Source organism: Aspergillus foveolatus, assembly GCF_047715535.1.
Source record: "Aspergillus foveolatus strain CBS 279.81 unplaced genomic scaffold BDW70scaffold_28, whole genome shotgun sequence".
Taxonomy (NCBI): domain Eukaryota; kingdom Fungi; phylum Ascomycota; class Eurotiomycetes; order Eurotiales; family Aspergillaceae; genus Aspergillus; species Aspergillus foveolatus.
The window spans coordinates 245,724-263,594 of NW_027396092.1; the positions used below are offsets into that span (position 1 = coordinate 245,724).

A 17,871-nucleotide genomic window follows, 5' to 3' on the forward strand; every position below is an offset into this window, starting at 1 on the left:
TATGTACACAAGAGCTACAAGTAGTAATTATGTAATCTTTTAGTCTTGGCACCGCGGTTTCCTGCTCGGGACGAGAGATGTGTCTGTGATCATGGACGTGGAGGCGCCGGGTCGCTGGATCGCTAATCGCCTATAAAATACAGCTAAGGCTATATTTCACCGTCGCCCATGAATCAACTCCGCACTTCTCGACTGCAGCAATTGCTCCCTATCACGCTCCCTTGTGGATAATCTCACGCGTCGTAACCCGATAGGTTCGGCCGCCGGTAATACAGCTCCGTCTGATAGGAATTGTTCTTTTGACTCTTTTACATGTGTCGACTCGAGATCCTTGGAAGTGGGCTTTTGTACTGGCAACGCCGTGGGTCAGCGCAGAGTAAAGATCAGCCATTCCGCTTAGTGTGAGTCGTGATAGCTCTACGCCGGACGCTGCTCCGAACTAACCTAGTCGTATTTAGGGAACTTCAGCCAGGATGCTCCATGAGATCCTCCTATCGCTCTCCGGTCAGCAGTCGTCTCTCTTTAGCTTCCAAACAGAGGAAGATGCCGTCTCTGAGGAATCTTTTCCGCTCCTTTCGCCCCCAGAAAAGGCCCTCCTTGCCTCTCTCGCCCGTCTGAGCCGTCTCCATGCCCGGCTTCAAGCCCACACGGCTTTGATTTGTTCGACCCATGCCTCTGTCATCTGCCGTGCCGTTTCCACTGCGATCCGAAGTCACCATCTCGGGGCGTTCCAGAAGAAGATACTAGAGGTGGAGAAGGCCATTTTGGTTGAGGATAGTGGTTATGTTGGGGGTTACGGAATAGTCCCGTTAGCGACGGTTGTCGGCGAGTTCGCTCCGTGGACACGACGGTTGGAGTGGCTATGGGAGGTTGTGCGCTTCATATTACCGACTGCGAAGAACGAACACACTCAAAGCTGCACAGGCGCTGGCTTGATTGACCATCTTCGGAGGGAGTCGCACACCGGATATATCGACATCGAGGAGATAGTACTTGATCTGATCGGCGCTGCGGAAACCGCATGGATGAGGCAGCTATCTACATGGCTGCTGTATGGCAACCTTCCTATTCTTGGGAAGGGTGATTTTTTCATTCAAGAAGCCGACACGAAGGAGAATGAAGGACCTGTTTCAACCGTTCAGTTTACCATCCATACACAGCTAATTCCTCAATTTGTTTCGTCGCATACCGCAGCGTCGATTTTGTTCATAGGAAAAACCTTGAACCTTATGCGTGCTAAAAGGGGTCCTAGCGGACATACACCCGACGGACTTTTAACATCACCGGTTACACTTCAGAGCGAACACATCAGTCACCTCGCTGGATTGAAGTCACCCATATCCGCCTCGGAGTTGTCTAACACCGTTGACTCCATCAGAACATCTCTGTCGCAGAGCACTCTCTCCAAGCTACTTCCTCTTCCTAAGATTCTGGAAATCCTTTCTCTCCTGCACAATTTCTTACTTTTACAACGTGGTGAATTTGCTACAGCCCTTGTATTGCATGCCGATGCCCGGTTACGAGAACGCCAACGAGGTCCAGAGACATCTAGCGCCAGGCATGTATTGAATAGTGTCGACGGCCTAGTTATCAAGGAGGGTGACGTGGCGACCACGCTGACCAAGACTTGGGGGGAGTTGTACTCTTTACAGAACGAAGAAGACCCTGTCGATGATGAACTTGACCTTGCTAGGGAACTTGTTCGGCTATCTCTCAAGCCCAGAGACCACGGGCAGAACCCGGGGTTCTCAGGCGCCGCTGCTGCCGACCCAGTAACGGAAACCTCCAATACCCCCTTTGACGATCTTCTCTTTCCTACCTCGACTTCACTTTCAGTGCAGGTGCGCCCTCCTCTAGACCTCTTCCTTTCAGCGTCCGACATCTCAATCTATTCGAAAATGCACTCGTATCTGTTGGGTATCAGACGAGCCCAAATTCGCTTGGGAGATCTCTGGAAACACTCGCCACTACGTCGCAGCCACCCATCGCCCTGGGGTCCACCCCGGAGTAATAGCCGATTTGGGCAGAGTAGACTCCAGATGGGCCGGCAACGCGAAAATGCAAGGACTAGCAAGATGCGGGCTATCTGGGCGACAAGCAGCGCGTCCCTGTTTGTGCTATCGGAAATAGGGAGTTATTTCCAAGGAGAAATCATCAATGAATCGTGGCAGCATTTTAGGGACTGGATAGAAGCAGGGGTGTCTGATAGTCCCTCGTCGACCTCGCGACCAGGAACTGCAACCTCTTCAAAGGTACGACAAATCGGGCTTACAACGAGCGAGCAATCCGAGGACGAGCCAGGCGCCGCCCGCAGACGGCACGACCCAGAAGCCCTCACAGCTGCCCATCGGCAGTACCTATATTCCATGGTACAGTCACTCTTTCTCAACGACGCACCTTTCACCAAAGCTCTTCGAGATCTGCTGGCCAGAATCGATCATTTTATCGCTCTTGTGATCCGATTGGAGAGTATTCAGCGCAATATGGATCTGGAGTCCGACGAGGGCGTGGTTGATGCATTGGTAGACTACGCAAGCGAGGAGCGCGGTGTATGGAACGCACTTCGAGCGGCACGAGCAGACACCGAGAGAGGAATCAACGAGGTCATTGCACGCTTACAGGATATCGACGACAGTCGGACACAGGAGGGGCGGATGATGTTCGAACCAGCAGCGAACACCACAGGGAGCTGGATGGTCGGTCATATAAACGGCTGCTCGTTTAGGCCGCGCAAGGCTGCAGGGGTCGACCGACTGCTGATGAAGCTGGACTTCGGGACAGCGCGCAATTAGGAGTTTACGGAGCATTTCTGGCAAAGCAAGCATGGGTGGTGAAGATTGATTAGGCATGATTAACGATAGGCATTTTCATGGAGTTTCTGACGATTATCATTCATGTAATGGGACAATTGCCAGTATACCCTGCAGAGTTCTAGAATATTGCCTATCTCATTCTGGCTGACCTGAAGTGGAAACCGGATTGCCCAAAGCGGCAATCCGAGACATCCGTTCGGGAAGGCCGCGGGGATGCGATTTCTGTGGGCGGCGAAGCTTTTTTTACTCGGCTTGAAATCCATGGTGACGATGAATGCGATAACCGAACATTATCCCAGTGGCCCTTGAGAACTGCCAAAGCCATTTTCCAAGGTCGTGGCTAGAAGTAGAGAGTCAAGATGATGCAACAGCCGACCTGCCAAGCCTACAAGGGTTCAATCACATTTTTCACTAAGGCAGGTTCACTTTGGGCTCAGAACTCTCGCCTTCCTGGTTGGACGGAAGCAACACCGATTTGGAGGCTGCGTGACTCCACTCGACATGACAGATGATACAAGCTCTGGACAGATTAAAGAATGACACAATCACTCGCTGCCGAGAAGACTCATTGGAAGCAATCCCTACCAGCGCGGGCAGAAGCTAGCCAAATCTGCCCACCAGATTGATGACATACGGTAACGGTGACATACTGAAGTGTTGATATCTTTCGAAATCAAGAAATCAGCCCTACCCCAGGCCAGATGGTGGCTTACAAGCTGGCCAAGCTCAAAGATTGAGAATTGAAAATAGAGACCCCATATATGTCAAAACTCGATATTGGATAATTCCCCATAGGTACCCATAGGTACGGTACTGGCTATCTCGGGATACCCGTTTGATACCTGGTGGAACTAGAACCATGCCAACTGGGCAGCGATGTCTCGACCGACCGATCAGACACCTGGCCTGCCGTCTTCGGTAATGCGACGCCAGCATCCAATCTCACGATGCTCACCTGAGCTGCTTTCCCTGCCTTCAGCCCCTTCGAGGCCCTTTGGTCGCCCATTCACCGCTGTCCCCCTGGCCACAGTTCCCCAGTATTCCAGCGCAGTTCGTCCTTTTCATCCTTTTACTTTTCTCCACAACTGGTCACCTGCGGCGATCTGAATCCCACGACTCGCGGGCCGGGAGGGAGGCGTCTAAGATCTGGGCGGCGTTCCATGGCCACTAGGCTGGTCGCCAACTAGGATTATCGACGATTGACTTCACGATGAAGGAAAATCTGCAATTGTTGGTCGAGGTCAGTCACGCGGGCTTCTAGAAATTTATTTCATTTTTATTTTCTTTTATTCCTGCTTCCTTTTATTTATTTTCTTTTTATTATTACCCATTTGGGACTCGTTTGGAACATTTGGAGTAGGATGGTGAATTGCAGAGGGCTTACGTTTGCGGCTCGCTCAAGGATATAAACCTGCTTGCCCTCAAGGGATGGAGGGACCTGGATATTCAGAATTGTCTTTTACTGTTATTATCTTGATCACTCTTGAGACTTAAGAATAAATTGACTGTGTTGCGCAAGCAAGCAAGCAAGCACTTTCTGATATCTTGACTCTTTCTCACCCCGTTTTCATACTTAGCCCTACCTATCTCAACGCCATCACATACATACTTCCACAACAACCTACGACACAATGCGCAGCACACTCTCCCGCACACTCCCACTGCGCTCGTCGCTCTCAGCCCGACCTTATATGTCAATATCAGCACCAGCGTTAGCGTCATCATCATGGTCTCGCGTTCGCTCTCCCTACGCTGTCTCCCGCTTCACCTACAAAACAACAACAAAACAACAGACGCCACAAGACACCAACCACATTCAAGCGCGTGCGCCCGATATCAAGAACCCAGGCTCTAAGCCGCGGTTCCGCGAATTCGACCTCGAAGGCCGCGTCTACGCCATCACCGGGGGCGGACGGGGTCTCGGTCTCGCTATGGCCGAAGCGCTCCTTGAAGCCGGAGCTAAAGGTGAGCATTCCCTCTATCCTCTAAGTACATAAGAGGAGAGAATTCTAACGAGACGAAAAGTATATTGCCTCGACCGTCTTCAAAGCCCACATCCAGACTTTGAGGCCGCCAGATCCCACGCCGAATCCGCCTACGGTGGCAGCCTGCACTACCATCGCATTGACGTGCGCAACGCTGCTGAAACAAACAGCATCTTTGCAAAGATTGCCGCTGAAAATTCCCGCCTCGACGGTCTCATCGCCGCAGCAGGCATAAACCATCTGGAACCCGCTCTTTCCCACAGCCCTGAGAAACTCCACGAGGTCATGGACATCAACTACAACGGCGTCTTCCATAGCGCCACCGCCGCTGCGCGCCAGATGTTCAACTACCAGCAAAAGGGCTCCATCCTGCTCGTGGCTTCCATGTCCGGCCTTATCGCCAACAAGGGGATGACGAGTCCGGTTTATAACTCGAGCAAGGCGGCAGTTGTACAGCTTGCTCGCAATTTGGCGATGGAGTGGGGGAGGCATGGCATTAGGGTAAACTCCTTGTGTCCTGGGCACATTGTCACGCCGATGGTTGAGATGGTCTTCCAGAAGGAGCCGGCCGCGAGGGCAGTTTGGGAGGCTGAGAATATGCTGGGACGACTGGCGACGCCCGAGGAGTTTAGGGGTGCGGCACTGTTTGCGTTAAGTGATGCCTCGAGTTTTATGACAGGGAGTACAATGCTGATTGATGGAGGGCATACGGCTTGGTGATTTTCTATCCTATTCGGTTTGCATGGGCTTTGGCTTGAAAATAATGTACCATATCATATGGCATCGTCTCGTCTGCTTACTAACATGGGATGGTCTTGGTATCACTTACTAAGCGTTTGAATGAGCGTTGTTTCCTGGAGATTCGTTTGTCTGTTCAGCCCGGGCACATACAGGGGTTTTGGTTGCATTACAGTGTAAAATAGTAATCCATCTATTTTGTCTAATTCAAGATCTGATTCATGTCGAGGACTATATCCACGGTATCAAGGGAATATAGACAGCAAGCCAATCCGTCTATATAATATACGTAAACAATTCCCTCCTTTGCTCTCCACTGCCCAGGATCAGCACCTCCCGCTCCCTATCCGTCCCATCGCTCTCCCTCTCACCGTCCGCCATCCTCTCGTTTGCCCTCTTCAAAATTCCCCTCAAAACCGCCGCGAGAATTGCAACAAAAGCCATAAACCCCGCGCAGACCGCCATTCCCCTAACATACCACGGTCCATCTTCAGCAGGATAGAGCCTCGTGCCCAGCAATGGCCCACATTGTCCAATGACATTGAGAATCGCCACACTCGCACCTTTGCCCTCTTGCTCTACACGATTGTCCATGCTCCATGTAATGATCAGCGTGATGGCCGAAAAGAAGCCTGCTGTTGCGGGGTAAACGCAGATATACCGGATTGCAGTGTGAAGTGAGGGTGAGAGGGAGGCATGGAAAGAGCCGGTTAGCGCGATGGTTACGTAGGATATCGCCGAGATGAGGGCATGTGTTATTAGATACGGGCTGCGGGTGCGGGTGCGGTCGGAAAGGTAGGCTGTTGCGAGTACAGTGATGAAGGCAATTAGGTATGGCGGGGCGCTGAGAGCTTGCGAGGTTTGAGAGGTGTAGCCCATGCTGCGGTTTGTTAGACATTTGAATATTTTGTTCAAGAGAATGGAATCACGCGTACTCATGCAAAATGGTGGGCAGGAAGACGGGCATGGAGCTGAAGGCCACGTTGCAGCTGAAAAACATGAACTGCATTTGTTAGTACAGTACAGATCTTAACAGGTTGAGGATGGACATACAGCTGTAATATAGGACTTGGGATCAGATAGAGTCTTTCCGACCTCACCCCAGTTGAACCTCCTACCATGGCCATGATACTCAGGTTTAGCACCGTTTCCCATCCGCAGCTGAGCCACCATCCGTTGCCGGGGCTCAAGGAACGCCGAAGTTCCCGGTGAGTCAGGAATCATGTACCAGGCAAAAACAGCGACAATGACGCTGGGGAACCCCTCCACCAGAAACAATGTGCGCCATGGTGCAATAGGCCCATCGCTACTGGATTTCACAATCAGCCACGCCAGACTGCTAGCGAACGACGAAGCCAACGGGGCGGCGGAAATGAACAATGCGTTTCGAAAGGCGAGCTCCTCGCGTTTGTAGAATAGAGACAGATAAAACGGAACGCCTGGACCGAATGCTGCTTCTGTGATCCCTAGCATGGCGCGCAGGAACACCATTGTTCCAAAGGACGTTGCAAGCGACTGCAGGGACGCTACGAGGCCCCATCCAAAAACGCAGAGCGATATATAGACATGTGCTGGAAATACGCGGTATAGCAGGGTCATCCACTCAAAAAGAATGTAGGTGATATAGAAGGCCGTCAAGAGCCATTCGTACTGTGATGAAGACAAATTCAGGTCTTCTTCAAGACCGGCAATCTTTGCGTTTCCGATATCTGAATAACGTTAGACTTATTCAGACAAGTGTACGGTTAACCCACTTGAACGGTCTAGGAAAGACAGCAGATAAAGAAGGGCGAGGAATGGAACGAGCCTGCGGTCAAACTTCTTTACTACCTGCTGCTCCTCTACAGCTGTATACTTCGGCAGGCGGGGACGATAGAATTTCGGCTGCGCCTCGTCGTTGTAATTGTACTCGTCGGCATCATCTTCAGAAAAGTGATCTCGAACGGTGCCAAAATCAGTCTGAAGCTTCAACGAACTATTTCGGCCATGTCTTGACTGCTCATCCACGGATCCATCAGACACCGGGGTATATTGGTCATTCGATGTTGATGAGATGGAAGCTGGCCCCGCCAAGGACCGAAAAGACGCCATTTAGAGAAGAGTTGGTATGCGTACGCAAGCTAAAGGCCCATGACTCATTGCACGAGATAACTAGAGAAAGGAAAAACAGGAAGGAAGGAAAATAGAACAGACAGAGCACAAGGGCAGACGAAGAGCGATAAAAGAAAGAAATAGGGCGCCTCAAGCTTCGGGGAGGCGGCACATGAATCGACTCCCTGGCCACGAGTGCGATTCTCGTGATAGCGCCTTGCGCCAACTTTGAGCCAATCATGTTCTGATCTACACATTAGTAATTCACCCAATTAACTACTCCCACACGTAAAAGCAACAACATGAGCAGAAATCCGCAAGTACTAGGGTAGAAAAGAGCGAAGAACAAAACCGAAGTACACGAGATCTTGGTCCTCATGCGCTATAGCGACGATTAGCAACGGGTTCGTTGTGAGTTGTCGAAAACGCCCCTGTCCTCAGCGACCAACCTGGGGACGGTAGGAGTCAATAATGCGACGAGCTCGCTTATTGCCTTTGCTCTCAGTATGTTTCTTGCCCCTGTTATTCTCAACACGATGACCCTTAGCCCAGTTGTCTGGGCCCTCGTCAAAGTGGCGCTTACGACCCCCTAGAAGCTGGGCTGTCTTGTCCCTTGCAATGGCAAAGGTCTGTTCCAGGTCAGGAACATAGAAGCTGTCAGACATGCCGTTGGCATGAAGGTAGCGAAGGGTGTTCTCAGCCGAGTCGCGGAGGAAGCGGACGGCGCTGAGACTGTCTACCCCTTCTCTCGCTTTTGTGTTAAAGTAGTCCTCCTTGGCCTGGTGGTAAACATCTAAGAGACGCGCCACGCGGACATCAGGCTTGCACGCTTGTCCTATCGGGCCGAGGGTTGCGGTAGGTATGGGGTTGTCCTGATCGTAAGCAGGCGAATTGGGGAAGTGGCGTGAGTACTCGACATCGATGTTGAAGGGGGAAGAGGATCCTTCGCGCTCTCGCTTGAATTCCTGGCTGGGGACGGCGGCTGCAGTACCTTCTTCTCTCTCTCCGTGGGTTGCTGTCACTGCAGAAGTTATTAGTAGGTGGTCACCGCAGCCTGGAGAGAAACCACAAACATACCCTTGCTCAAAACATGCTGTAGATCGACGATTCTGGAGACAGCCTTTATGCCATCCGCGACGGGTGCAATCGGGACAACTCCAAGAAACTCAGTTATGTAAAGCTCCAGCGCACCAGGGTCAGTCGCACACTCTCCGTAGTTTGAAAGGATGAGCAGCGCTCTATCATAGATTGTCACCTGGCAATCCTCGAACTCCTGCGAGCGGCACTTGGAAAGCGAGGCCTGGCGGCGCAGAGCACCCACGATAACGGCGTAATATTCCGGGTCGTTGAGAATTTCAAGCAGAACAGAGCTGGGATTGCTGCGCCTACGGTACCTGCGGACCAGGTCGTCGACTTTCTTCTGCGGACCGTCGCCTCTGGCACGGTCACTGCGATGGAGGGTGCCAGCTGGGGGCATGTCGACTGCAAGTGGGAGTAGACTAAATGGATACTGGTTTATGAGAGGTAAAGGTACGGGATAGGATTCCAGAGAATGGGAAATTTCTACATCAAATGGTTTGGTTGATGTAGATTCTCATAATGAAAGAGGGCGTTTGTGCTGGGGAACAAAGCAACACATTTGTGTTGCTATTCACGTAACAGTCATTGCAGTATCTATCACAGCCTGTTGTCGTGAGGAAACTTTATAGCTCAGTGACACTTTGCTCAGCAGCAGAGCTCATATCCAGCATGAAGAACTTCTGCTGGGCAAAATTCATAACTGAGAGGGAAGCGTGCAGCATTAATGTCTCAAGCGCTAGAAGTACTGGGATTAACTTGCTAGGAGTTCATACCTCTAGCGAGGTTGTGAGTATGTTAAAGCTTGTAGACCATGATTCAAGCACTTGGGCTCATCAGCGGTACAGCAAGTTTGGCAAGGCAGGACTCGTCCATGTGGACGTTCAAAGTAAGAAGGCTCAACTCTTGAAGGTTTTGGTCACTGGCTCAAGACAGTGCCATGGTAAGTGTTTGACTGCGGAAGACCCGTCAATAACAATGAGGGAGGCAGGATAAATTTATGCATTCTCATTAGATCCAAAATAAAGACGTGCAATTCACCATGACATGTCGGCATCTTTGTCCTATAATTATACATATGCCGAACATAGTCAGCCACATTAATGTCATTAACACTTCATGAAAAGTTCATCAGCCTAATCATAGCCCATACTGTACCCAGGAACCAGAAATTTTTTAAAGACTCAGTTTCTCTGTTCCCAGAGCTTCTCAATTTCGTCAACTAATACCGGCACTTTACTACCCTCACCATCCTTCGCGCAGTCTTTCCAGACCCCGCCATCTCGGACACACCATATGGTGTCATCGAGACGAACGGTGCAACTCGTCTTCACACCGAGCTCCGCGCTATGACGAGCGCTCTCCCGAAGGAGACGAACACCGCTCAACGGACCGTCCTGGGTAGATTTGTTCGGGTTGTCATCTTGCTGGCTGACGCAGTCATTTAGAGCATCAAAGTCAATACCGTGTTCCAACGCGCATTGTTCGACCAGCGTCCTGTCTGGGATATCTTGATACGAGCTGATGAGGCAGGTCGCAAACCCAAGATACCTAACGGTGGGTGTCCGGTCCTGAGCGGGGCCGTCCTCTGGTCTAAAGGGAATATTCGCAGCGCAGAGCATAAGCATGTCGCCAATACATTCTCCGGGACCGTGCATGCACTCAACATCCGAAGATTTATTCGATACACTGCTCACTGGGTTAGTCCTCCTCGTACCGAAAGCTATAAAAGTCAACCTACGTTGCGATGAACGAAAGCTCAAAGTCCACCTTGTCGCTAACCTTCTCCATAGTCGGCACAACGAGCTCCCGTATGCAGTCCCGCGCATCAGGACATTTACTCATGATATGAGCCTCCAATGGTACCCGTTCGGAGTCCGCAGGTGCCGGATCTGTAGCGACCTTCTCGCCATCGAACAAGTGCTCGCCAATCGGAGGTCGAGTATGATGATGACATGACGGTATTCTGAGCGTAAGCTGGTGGATGGGGAGCCAGTGGAGAGTCAGCCAAAGGCATGAAATGACCCCGAGGAGGCCGATTAGTCGCGGAGAAACGCGACGGCGCTGGCGGCTGCTTGGGACGGTAGAGACAGGGAGGTGGTCTCTGCAATCTAGATCCCCTGCCAGCTTCTCCATAATAAGCGAAGAGCAAGCGTTCGTTCGATGTGGTGGACAATCAAGGGGAGAGATGCGATGATGGGTCGATATCGATGATCGACCGTGAGGTCTGGAGTCTGGAGTCGAGTTTGGTCTCCTGTGGGGGAAGGGGATGACCGCACGCCGAGACCCACTGCACCAGAATTTGGCGCCCAAACACGAAACCAGCACTCCGGGTCTACACATCAGCTGTATAGAAGTGGCCGAGAACGGTTCCAACAGTGGCGCTTGGTCATCCTGATTATTTTCCACCAACAAGAGCTTGATTTGTGCGAGTTCGCCGCAGGTACACCGTTTCGCAGACCTCTACAGCGCTTACTGCCAGGCTCGCCTATCGAATCCTGCATCATCGGCGCCGATTAACAGCCAAGAAGAACGGGGTTTAGCTCAAAATAAAAGGCACAGCGGAAAGCATTACCGGATTACGTCTGATAGTCCATTCTCGGTCACAGCGCAGGGTAGTACGGCTGCTAAGGGCTCTCAAAATCGGCAATGCACAGACGAAACACCACGGAATCAAAAGCACCTGCCCTGAAAGGATGAGGAGTCGCATACTGCTACCTTCCAAGGTACCTTTACTGAACCGCTGAATTAATTGCTGCCGCTTACAAGCGCCTACGGTACTCATTTGTCCACCCACTTTCTCGAAGCTAAGCCTGCCTCAACCGCCGACTTCATCTCTTGGCTACCTATCTTGGCCGCACACTCTGCGGCGCTCCCCCAAGACCCTCTCACTGTGGGATCTGCTCCATTTTCGAGGAGCCACCTAACTCGCTCTACTGCACCCGCCATGACAGCCTCAACAATGGCATAATTGGGCACTTGGTTTCCCCTCTGGGGCCCCTGATATTGATTGACATCGGCTCCGCGTTCTACAAGTAGCGCCATGACCGGAATCCTACTTCTGTCGAAGTCTTTGCTAAGGGTCTGATAGCTATTGCGTGGATTCCAATCGGGTGGACGAGCTCCAGCAGCTGTATGCAGAGGGAAGCCGTTGTGGATCGCGGCGCCGGCGTCCAGGAGCATACGCACAGCCTTAACATCTCCTCGATAAACCGCTTTCTCAAGTGCGCTGCACGAGTTAGTGGTGGAGCCGTCGAAACGATGTTCCTGCTGCTGGCCCAGATTAGGGTTTGCTCCATGGGCCAGAAACCACTCGAGGAGGGTGTGGTTATTCATGATAGACGGTAGTAGGACAGCGCCATACATGCCTTGGGGATTTTATTAACCGTGAAAGCTCGATGCGTGGGTATGTTTTGACTCACCAGGAGTGTTCGGTGTCCAGCCATGCTCGAAGAGAAGCTCAAAGAGTGGGATCTGCGCTTCTAACGGGGAGGAGAGTATATGTTCCGGCGTTCTCCGAATAATAGGGGCACCGGAAGCCAGAAGATAGCGCGCAACGTCAGGGTTGCCTGCTTTCAAAGCGAGGCAAAGACCGTGATGGAGAAAAGCAGGGGTAGGTGTGCAGGCTTCAGAGGATAGGGTGGACTGTACGGTCGCAAGAGGGCCCTTACGACAGGCGGATTCGAAGGCGTTGTAGTAGACAGGTGGTGGTCCAAGAAACTGGGGTTTCTCAGTGATAAAGGCTAGGTCAGTTGGATCTATGAGAGGAATATCTTCATAACGGAAGCCCTGGCCCATTGCAGCCATCTGTTGCTGATCCCGGGGAGGCTGATGCCCAGTCTCCCGTGCATGAGTTTCTTCGATGGATCTTTCCTGCCTCTCCGCTAGGATCTTTTCAAATTGCCACTGGCGCCGACGGATTGCAATAGGCAGCCATTGGTCATATGCCACCGGGTCTGACTTTGATAACATTTCAAGGGTTTGAAAAGCCTGCTCCTTCATCGCCTGCTGAACATGCGGTGAATTGTCAGGCGCTGATAGAGTGCCGACAAGCCTGGCGACATGGGCTCGTCTCAATGCTGGATCCTGCGCTCGCCAGCTTGACAGCCAATCAGACAATGAAACTTTGGTCCATCCCGGGGGCGTGGACTGTCGTGGAGGGTGAGGTTGTTTGTACATTGTTGAGGTGATCGGTTTAATTTCATGTTGGAAACATGCTTACCAACTAGGCCTATAAGATCATGAAATGCTCGCGCTAGGTGCCTCAGGCCGGGCGCTCTAGACCGTCGCAGGTCTGTAATCGAGTCGCAGAGTCGCAGAGTCGCAGAGTCGCAACAAGTCCCAGGCTGACCATACATCCAGTTTTCCCCCAACTTGAAACGATCCTGGGCCACTCTACTTTTAGCCTAGGAACTCCGTCTCAACTGATAGCTTCCGCTCAACATCCTCTTGGGCTCAAACACAGAGAGGTGGCGTCAATCCCCCGGTGGAGGAACTCCATGGCATCCCGCAGGCAGAGTTACATCGACCTGTTAGCTGGGCTCTCCTCACATGATGGGATACATCTATATAGTCGTCGGTGACTATCTTCATAGCTTGAGCGCGTTTTCCTTTTCTTGGGTAATGGGCCGGCGGAAAAATGCAACACTCGACAGTCCAGGGTCGAGAGATTGATAAACTACCATGGCGGCTCGCTAAAAAGGCAAGATCCCCAGCTCCGACTTCGGAGGGCGTGCTATGACACATTCACAGAGTTTCAAGCTTGAGTGAGGCTTACTGTGAGTGCAGCGCCTGGCTCGAGCGTCGACCGCTAACCATTCCTCATTTTCCCGAGATCTGACAATCAATTGCGCGTCAGTCCTGCGGTGATCCACCTTCCAACGTCCATCCATATTGTTGCAGTTGACAATTGTCACGACGCGCGGGATCCGGCCAAGCCGACAGTCACCTGCGGGGTCAGTTGACTATTGCAAAAAGTGTGGCTGAAGGCTCAGAGGAAACACTGTGACCTGATAAGGTCTTCACCTCGCGGAGACTTTGCTCTCTCGAAGCACGAGTCCAGGCGGGTCAGCCAGGCTCGTATTGTGCTAGAGTCTGCACAGCTGCTGAGACTACTCCGGAGTACTTAGTAGGTACGAGGCAGGAGACGCATCCCACCACTCTGGACTCACCGATCGATCCACCCAGACCCTGGACGAATCAGGGTCTAGGGAGAGAGTTTCTGGATTGGGTGACCTTCAAGCCGGCACCCGTACGAAGCAGTGATATATTAAATATAGTTCTTGTCACGACTCCGAGAGGGGGGTCACAGTTGGCCTGTTCTGACCCGGCCCCACCAGCTAGCTAGCTACCACATGGCAGATAGCTTCCTGGCTTCAGTGAGTCAGCGACAGTATGATAGGTATGATCGTAGCGACCTTGGGCGATTTCGAAGAAGATGATGGAAATAGTAGTACACTGTTCTCACCAGTCGTATCACCAACTGTTCGCAGTTAGTCTGGACATGTCCAGGTACAAGTACCCAGGTAGTCAAGTTGGAGTGGAGTCTCCAGAATACGGAGTACTACTACTGAGATATAGACTAGGACTAGGTGCACTACTGCTCCGTGGCTACGTAAGACTTCAGCGGAGCAAATGGGGAAACTCCGGGCCTTGTTCTCCTAAAGAATGCAACGGCACTACTACGGCGATATTCACAGGTGCAGCACAATTTGGGATGTACTGTAGCCTCCAGTGATGGTTGTCCCAGACTCGCAGGCATCCAGCCGACCGGGAGCAGCGTCACATCGCCTGGTTGATGGTCGCATTCCATTGCATCAAATCATGCTCTACTCATCTCTTTCACTCATTTTCTCTTTCTTTGCTTTTCAACCAGGGCCTCCGCGGCCTCTTTCCATTTCGTTGCTTTCTTTTTGCTGCCCTATCCTCTCTCTCGTCCTCCGAATGGTGGGGATGGTCGCTGGCTGGCCCTGTGGCTTTTTTAACGTTTGGCTCTCCCTATAATACGTGATTGCTGCCCTTTTCGCAAATTTCCTCCTCCATTTCACCCGGTGTACCACCTTCCTTCTTGCCACCATCATCGTTGGGGTAAGTGCAAACATATTGTGAGAGGTGCAGGGCGGCCTGCCCTTGTTCTCTCCCAGGCCGAACTGGACTTTCCTTCTCCGCGCGCTCTGGCTTCCTGCATGATGATTGTCACCGTTGTGCTATCCTCCTTCCTCATGCTGCTGCAAACACGCGTCTTGCATTGACATTCGCTGTAACGTCGAGTCTAACCATTTGTAGTGTTCTTGCAGACCTCCAGACTGCCGCCTCCCTCGAGGATCCGTTCCCACGGTTCCGACTCGAAGATCTCCCCTCCCTCCCTGCCGGGACACAAACACTACCGCTAAGATCAGTCGACCACTGCCACTCGCCCTTGAGAGATAATCTGCGGGGGAGCACATATATACCCGAATACCAGCCCGCAATCCGTCGCCTGCGCATTGCACGTTCACAGGTCCGGAACTGCAACCTCGGAGCAACCTCAGCCCGTGAGTCGCACGGAGGCCCGCCGAAGCACCTCCTGTCTCTGCACCCCGCATCGTTTCTTGCGGGCACTGCCCGGCTTCACCACAATAATGGCTTCGGTGGATCCAGCGCGTTCAAGGCTGCACACCGTGGAAGAGCATGTGATTATTCATGATGACCCTATTGAAGACGATGAGGAGCATGAGGAGGATGATGCGGAGATGGACCCTTCCGTAAGGGCGTGCTTGGAACACCAGCGAAAAGTTGACGAGTTCTTGTCTCCGCTCTGTCTTGATGAAGCTGTGCTATATAAGCTGGCCCGTCGACTGTCAAACGTATACCGAAAGCTAGCCTTAGAATCAGACCAGCAGTTCCTCCCCACCCCCGTTTCGAAGCTACCCAGCGGCCTGGAGACTGGCCGTTACCTAGCCATTGATGTCGGCGGGAGTAATCTACGAGTCGCCTTTATTGAACTACTCGGCGATACGGCAGACCCGGATATGGCTTGCACATCCGCGTCTGAGCGGCCACTCAAGAAGGCACAGACACAGCGCGTGAAGAGGACCCTCGAGAAGGCATGGCCAATCCAGGAGCATTTGAAGATGGACAAAGCAGAGGATCTTTTTGCGTGGATCGGGGATTGTATTGCGGAGGTAGTGGCTGAGAGCCTAAGTTCGGATGCTACGAAAAATACAGTCCCTGAAGAGCTGGAGATGGGCATTACCTTCAGTTTCCCGATGATGTAAGTGGCCTCGCATAGCTTTCGGGTGCTCAAACGTCTCGCAAGGCAATTGTTACACTGCTAACAAGTTGCAGGCAAGAATCTCTTGCTGAAGCTACACTCATGCCGATGGGCAAAGGGTTCGCCATTACGTCGGATCTCAATCTTCGAAATATACTACTCAGTGGTTACGAAAGACACACGAGACGCCCTGATGATGAGGACCAGCCATCAACGAAACGTCGGAAGCTTTATGCTTTGCCGAAGCTGAAGATTTCTGCCATTACCAACGACGCGGTAGCCACTCTCGCATCACTTGCATATGCGGTGAAATCTCTACCCAACAGCCGCGTTGCCATGGGTCTCATTGTAGGCACGGGGTGCAATGCTACAATACCAATGAAGCTCAGCGCCTTACATGAAGACAAGGTAAAGCATGTGAGGCGGAGCGATCCTGAAACCTCGGGTATCATAGTCAACACCGAATGGACGATATATGGTGTCTTGCCTCCACTTAAGGAGCTGAACATAATCACCAAGTGGGATGCTGAATTGGATGCAAGCAGTGCACGCCCGGGTTTTCAACCATTCGAGTATATGACGGGCGGTAGATATATTGGGGAACTTATCCGGCTTATTTTTACCGACTACATGATCAACGTTGCTGGAGTGTCTAAGGCTGCATTACCTGCGACACTTACTCAAGGATACGCCTTGACGACGTCTTACATATCCGACAAGGTTGCGCGTGCCCGCTCAGACGAAGAACTCACAGTTGAGCTGGCTCACTCATTACCTCCACCAAGTGATACGTGGCAGTGGGATGCTACATCTGCAGGAGTCTTACGAAAAGTCGCCCGAACTGTACAAAGGCGATCAGCAGGGTTAGTAGCTGCTGCAGTCGTCGGTCTATTAGCATGCGCAGGAGAGATAGAATTAAGGTTGGACAGCCCTCAGGGCTCACCGCAAGGCTCGCATGCTGCTTCGCCCCAGCGCGACAGCATCACGACCCTTTCCGCTCAGCTCAAATCTGAAGGGTCACCTTCAAATGGATTCCGGGGGCCGATAGTTCCTATAATTTCGCCTACACCTGCGGATTGGCAGTCTGGTCCAGAGGAGCTTGTCGTCGCCTGCACTGGTGGCATAATTCAGCACTACCCCAACTTCAAAGAGATGTGCCAGCAGACTATCGACCGGCTTATTATGCGTACTGGGCCTCAGAAGAGCGGGAAGTCGGTCTTTTTGCGTGAAGCATCGGACGGCGGTGTTATTGGCGCCGGTGTTCTCGCAGGGATGGTCGGAAATCGTTGATCTCACTACTCGCATTGAACTTACCGATCAGCAAGAAGTCGCTAAAGCTTACGAACGTGCTTCAGCACTGTGCAGAGGCGACGAAAATAACCCCCCAGTGGCCGCCGTTTGATGTATCCATTCCGCTCCCCCGGCTGTTTACAAGGGAGCGCATATATCTGATCTGGATAGGAAAGGGCCGAGACCCCGCCTGCAAGACATGAGCCTGCATATTCATGTCATACAATTATCATGAGCGTGACATCGTTTGATCTTCTGAGTGACGATGGGGACAGATGACAACCGACAGTAAATGATTATCATTATTTATATGTAACGGAACATATTGTTTCGAACACTTCGCTTCATAGTTTGAGGCTTGCCATCCTCATACTCTAAGCCTGCCGCGCCACCTTCGCCAGACACCTCCTCGAGCCGTTGGCGTAGCTCTTCATCTGCTTGAGCGACAGTTTTGGCTTCTGGTCGCGGTTGATGGTGTTCCGATGTAGGATGCGGCTTCGATGTTTCCTTTGACTGTTCGCCTTCTGACGCTGGTTTATCTGCTCTATTAGTGGAAAATATGGGAGGCGTTGATTTATTCACATACTTGTCCTGGATTCAGAGTACAGCTGGGATGTTGAAGATA

The 17,871-nt window shown here is 51.9% G+C and overlaps 8 protein-coding genes across 8 annotated transcripts; 4 read left to right on the plus strand and 4 right to left on the minus strand.

Annotated features, from left to right (window-relative positions):
• The first annotated feature begins 118 nt into the window (after window positions 1-118).
• Window positions 119-2,860, plus strand: BDW70DRAFT_59334 (putative gamma-tubulin complex component GCP4). The gene is made up of 2 exons (XM_073744354.1): window positions 119-401; window positions 459-2,860. The coding sequence occupies exon 2, from the start codon at window positions 474-476 to the stop codon at window positions 2,790-2,792; it is 2,319 nt and encodes a 772-aa protein (XP_073595448.1). The 5' UTR covers window positions 119-401; window positions 459-473; the 3' UTR covers window positions 2,793-2,860.
• A 1,460-nt stretch (window positions 2,861-4,320) lies between these two features.
• BDW70DRAFT_137484 (putative short chain dehydrogenase/oxidoreductase) lies at window positions 4,321-5,716 on the plus strand. Its single transcript, XM_073737046.1, has 2 exons — window positions 4,321-4,778; window positions 4,839-5,716. The coding sequence occupies exons 1-2, from the start codon at window positions 4,445-4,447 to the stop codon at window positions 5,516-5,518; spliced, it is 1,014 nt and encodes a 337-aa protein (XP_073595449.1). The 5' UTR covers window positions 4,321-4,444; the 3' UTR covers window positions 5,519-5,716.
• A 17-nt stretch (window positions 5,717-5,733) lies between these two features.
• On the minus strand, window positions 5,734-7,834 carry BDW70DRAFT_59350 (putative MFS transporter). The gene is made up of 4 exons (XM_073744355.1): window positions 7,291-7,834; window positions 6,590-7,245; window positions 6,472-6,539; window positions 5,734-6,416 (listed from the first exon to the last, which is right to left on the minus strand). The coding sequence occupies exons 1-4, from the start codon at window positions 7,625-7,627 to the stop codon at window positions 5,813-5,815; spliced, it is 1,665 nt and encodes a 554-aa protein (XP_073595450.1). The 5' UTR covers window positions 7,628-7,834; the 3' UTR covers window positions 5,734-5,812.
• A 230-nt stretch (window positions 7,835-8,064) lies between these two features.
• On the minus strand, window positions 8,065-9,104 carry BDW70DRAFT_160567 (uncharacterized protein; the record flags this gene model as incomplete). The annotated part of the gene is made up of 2 exons (XM_073740861.1): window positions 8,065-8,648; window positions 8,705-9,104. 2 exons carry the CDS (start codon window positions 9,102-9,104, stop codon window positions 8,065-8,067), a joined length of 984 nt encoding a protein of 327 aa, XP_073595451.1.
• Window positions 9,105-9,888: 784 nt separating this feature from the next.
• Window positions 9,889-10,840, minus strand: BDW70DRAFT_160568 (GILT family protein; the record flags this gene model as incomplete). The annotated part of the gene is made up of 2 exons (XM_073740862.1): window positions 9,889-10,393; window positions 10,446-10,840. 2 exons carry the CDS (start codon window positions 10,838-10,840, stop codon window positions 9,889-9,891), a joined length of 900 nt encoding a protein of 299 aa, XP_073595452.1.
• A 645-nt stretch (window positions 10,841-11,485) lies between these two features.
• On the minus strand, window positions 11,486-12,883 carry BDW70DRAFT_160569 (ankyrin repeat domain-containing protein; the record flags this gene model as incomplete). Its single annotated transcript, XM_073740863.1, has 2 exons — window positions 11,486-12,072; window positions 12,127-12,883. The coding sequence occupies 2 exons, from the start codon at window positions 12,881-12,883 to the stop codon at window positions 11,486-11,488; spliced, it is 1,344 nt and encodes a 447-aa protein (XP_073595453.1).
• Window positions 12,884-14,307: 1,424 nt separating this feature from the next.
• Window positions 14,308-15,229, plus strand: BDW70DRAFT_59371 (uncharacterized protein). Its single transcript, XM_073744356.1, has 2 exons — window positions 14,308-14,689; window positions 14,990-15,229. Exons 1-2 carry the CDS (start codon window positions 14,441-14,443, stop codon window positions 15,131-15,133), a joined length of 393 nt encoding a protein of 130 aa, XP_073595454.1. The 5' UTR covers window positions 14,308-14,440; the 3' UTR covers window positions 15,134-15,229.
• BDW70DRAFT_59378 (hexokinase family protein) lies at window positions 14,785-17,277 on the plus strand. The gene is made up of 3 exons (XM_073744357.1): window positions 14,785-14,791; window positions 14,990-15,956; window positions 16,031-17,277. Exons 2-3 carry the CDS (start codon window positions 15,325-15,327, stop codon window positions 17,244-17,246), a joined length of 1,848 nt encoding a protein of 615 aa, XP_073595455.1. The 5' UTR covers window positions 14,785-14,791; window positions 14,990-15,324; the 3' UTR covers window positions 17,247-17,277.
• The last annotated feature ends 594 nt before the right edge of the window (window positions 17,278-17,871 follow it).

Bases quoted from the DNA above. Each gene is read 5' to 3' on its own strand.
- BDW70DRAFT_59334 (XM_073744354.1), top strand. From the start codon at position 474: ATGCTCCATGAGATCCTCCTATCGCTCTCCGGTCAGCAGTCGTCTCTC.
- BDW70DRAFT_137484 (XM_073737046.1), top strand. From the start codon at position 4,445: ATGCGCAGCACACTCTCCCGCACACTCCCACTGCGCTCGTCGCTCTCA. The intron at 4,779-4,838 runs GTGAGCATTCCC...CGAGACGAAAAG, and splicing joins CCTTGAAGCCGGAGCTAAAG to TATATTGCCTCGACCGTCTT.
- BDW70DRAFT_59350 (XM_073744355.1), bottom strand. From the start codon at position 7,627: ATGGCGTCTTTTCGGTCCTTGGCGGGGCCAGCTTCCATCTCATCAACA. The intron at 7,246-7,290 runs GTGGGTTAACCG...AACGTTATTCAG, and splicing joins GTCTTTCCTAGACCGTTCAA to ATATCGGAAACGCAAAGATT. The intron at 6,417-6,471 runs GTACGCGTGATT...AACAAACCGCAG, and splicing joins CTGCCCACCATTTTGCATGA to CATGGGCTACACCTCTCAAA.
- BDW70DRAFT_59371 (XM_073744356.1), top strand. From the start codon at position 14,441: ATGGTTGTCCCAGACTCGCAGGCATCCAGCCGACCGGGAGCAGCGTCA. The intron at 14,690-14,989 runs GTTTGGCTCTCC...AACCATTTGTAG, and splicing joins GGCCCTGTGGCTTTTTTAAC to TGTTCTTGCAGACCTCCAGA.
- BDW70DRAFT_59378 (XM_073744357.1), top strand. From the start codon at position 15,325: ATGGCTTCGGTGGATCCAGCGCGTTCAAGGCTGCACACCGTGGAAGAG. The intron at 15,957-16,030 runs GTAAGTGGCCTC...AACAAGTTGCAG, and splicing joins ACCTTCAGTTTCCCGATGAT to GCAAGAATCTCTTGCTGAAG.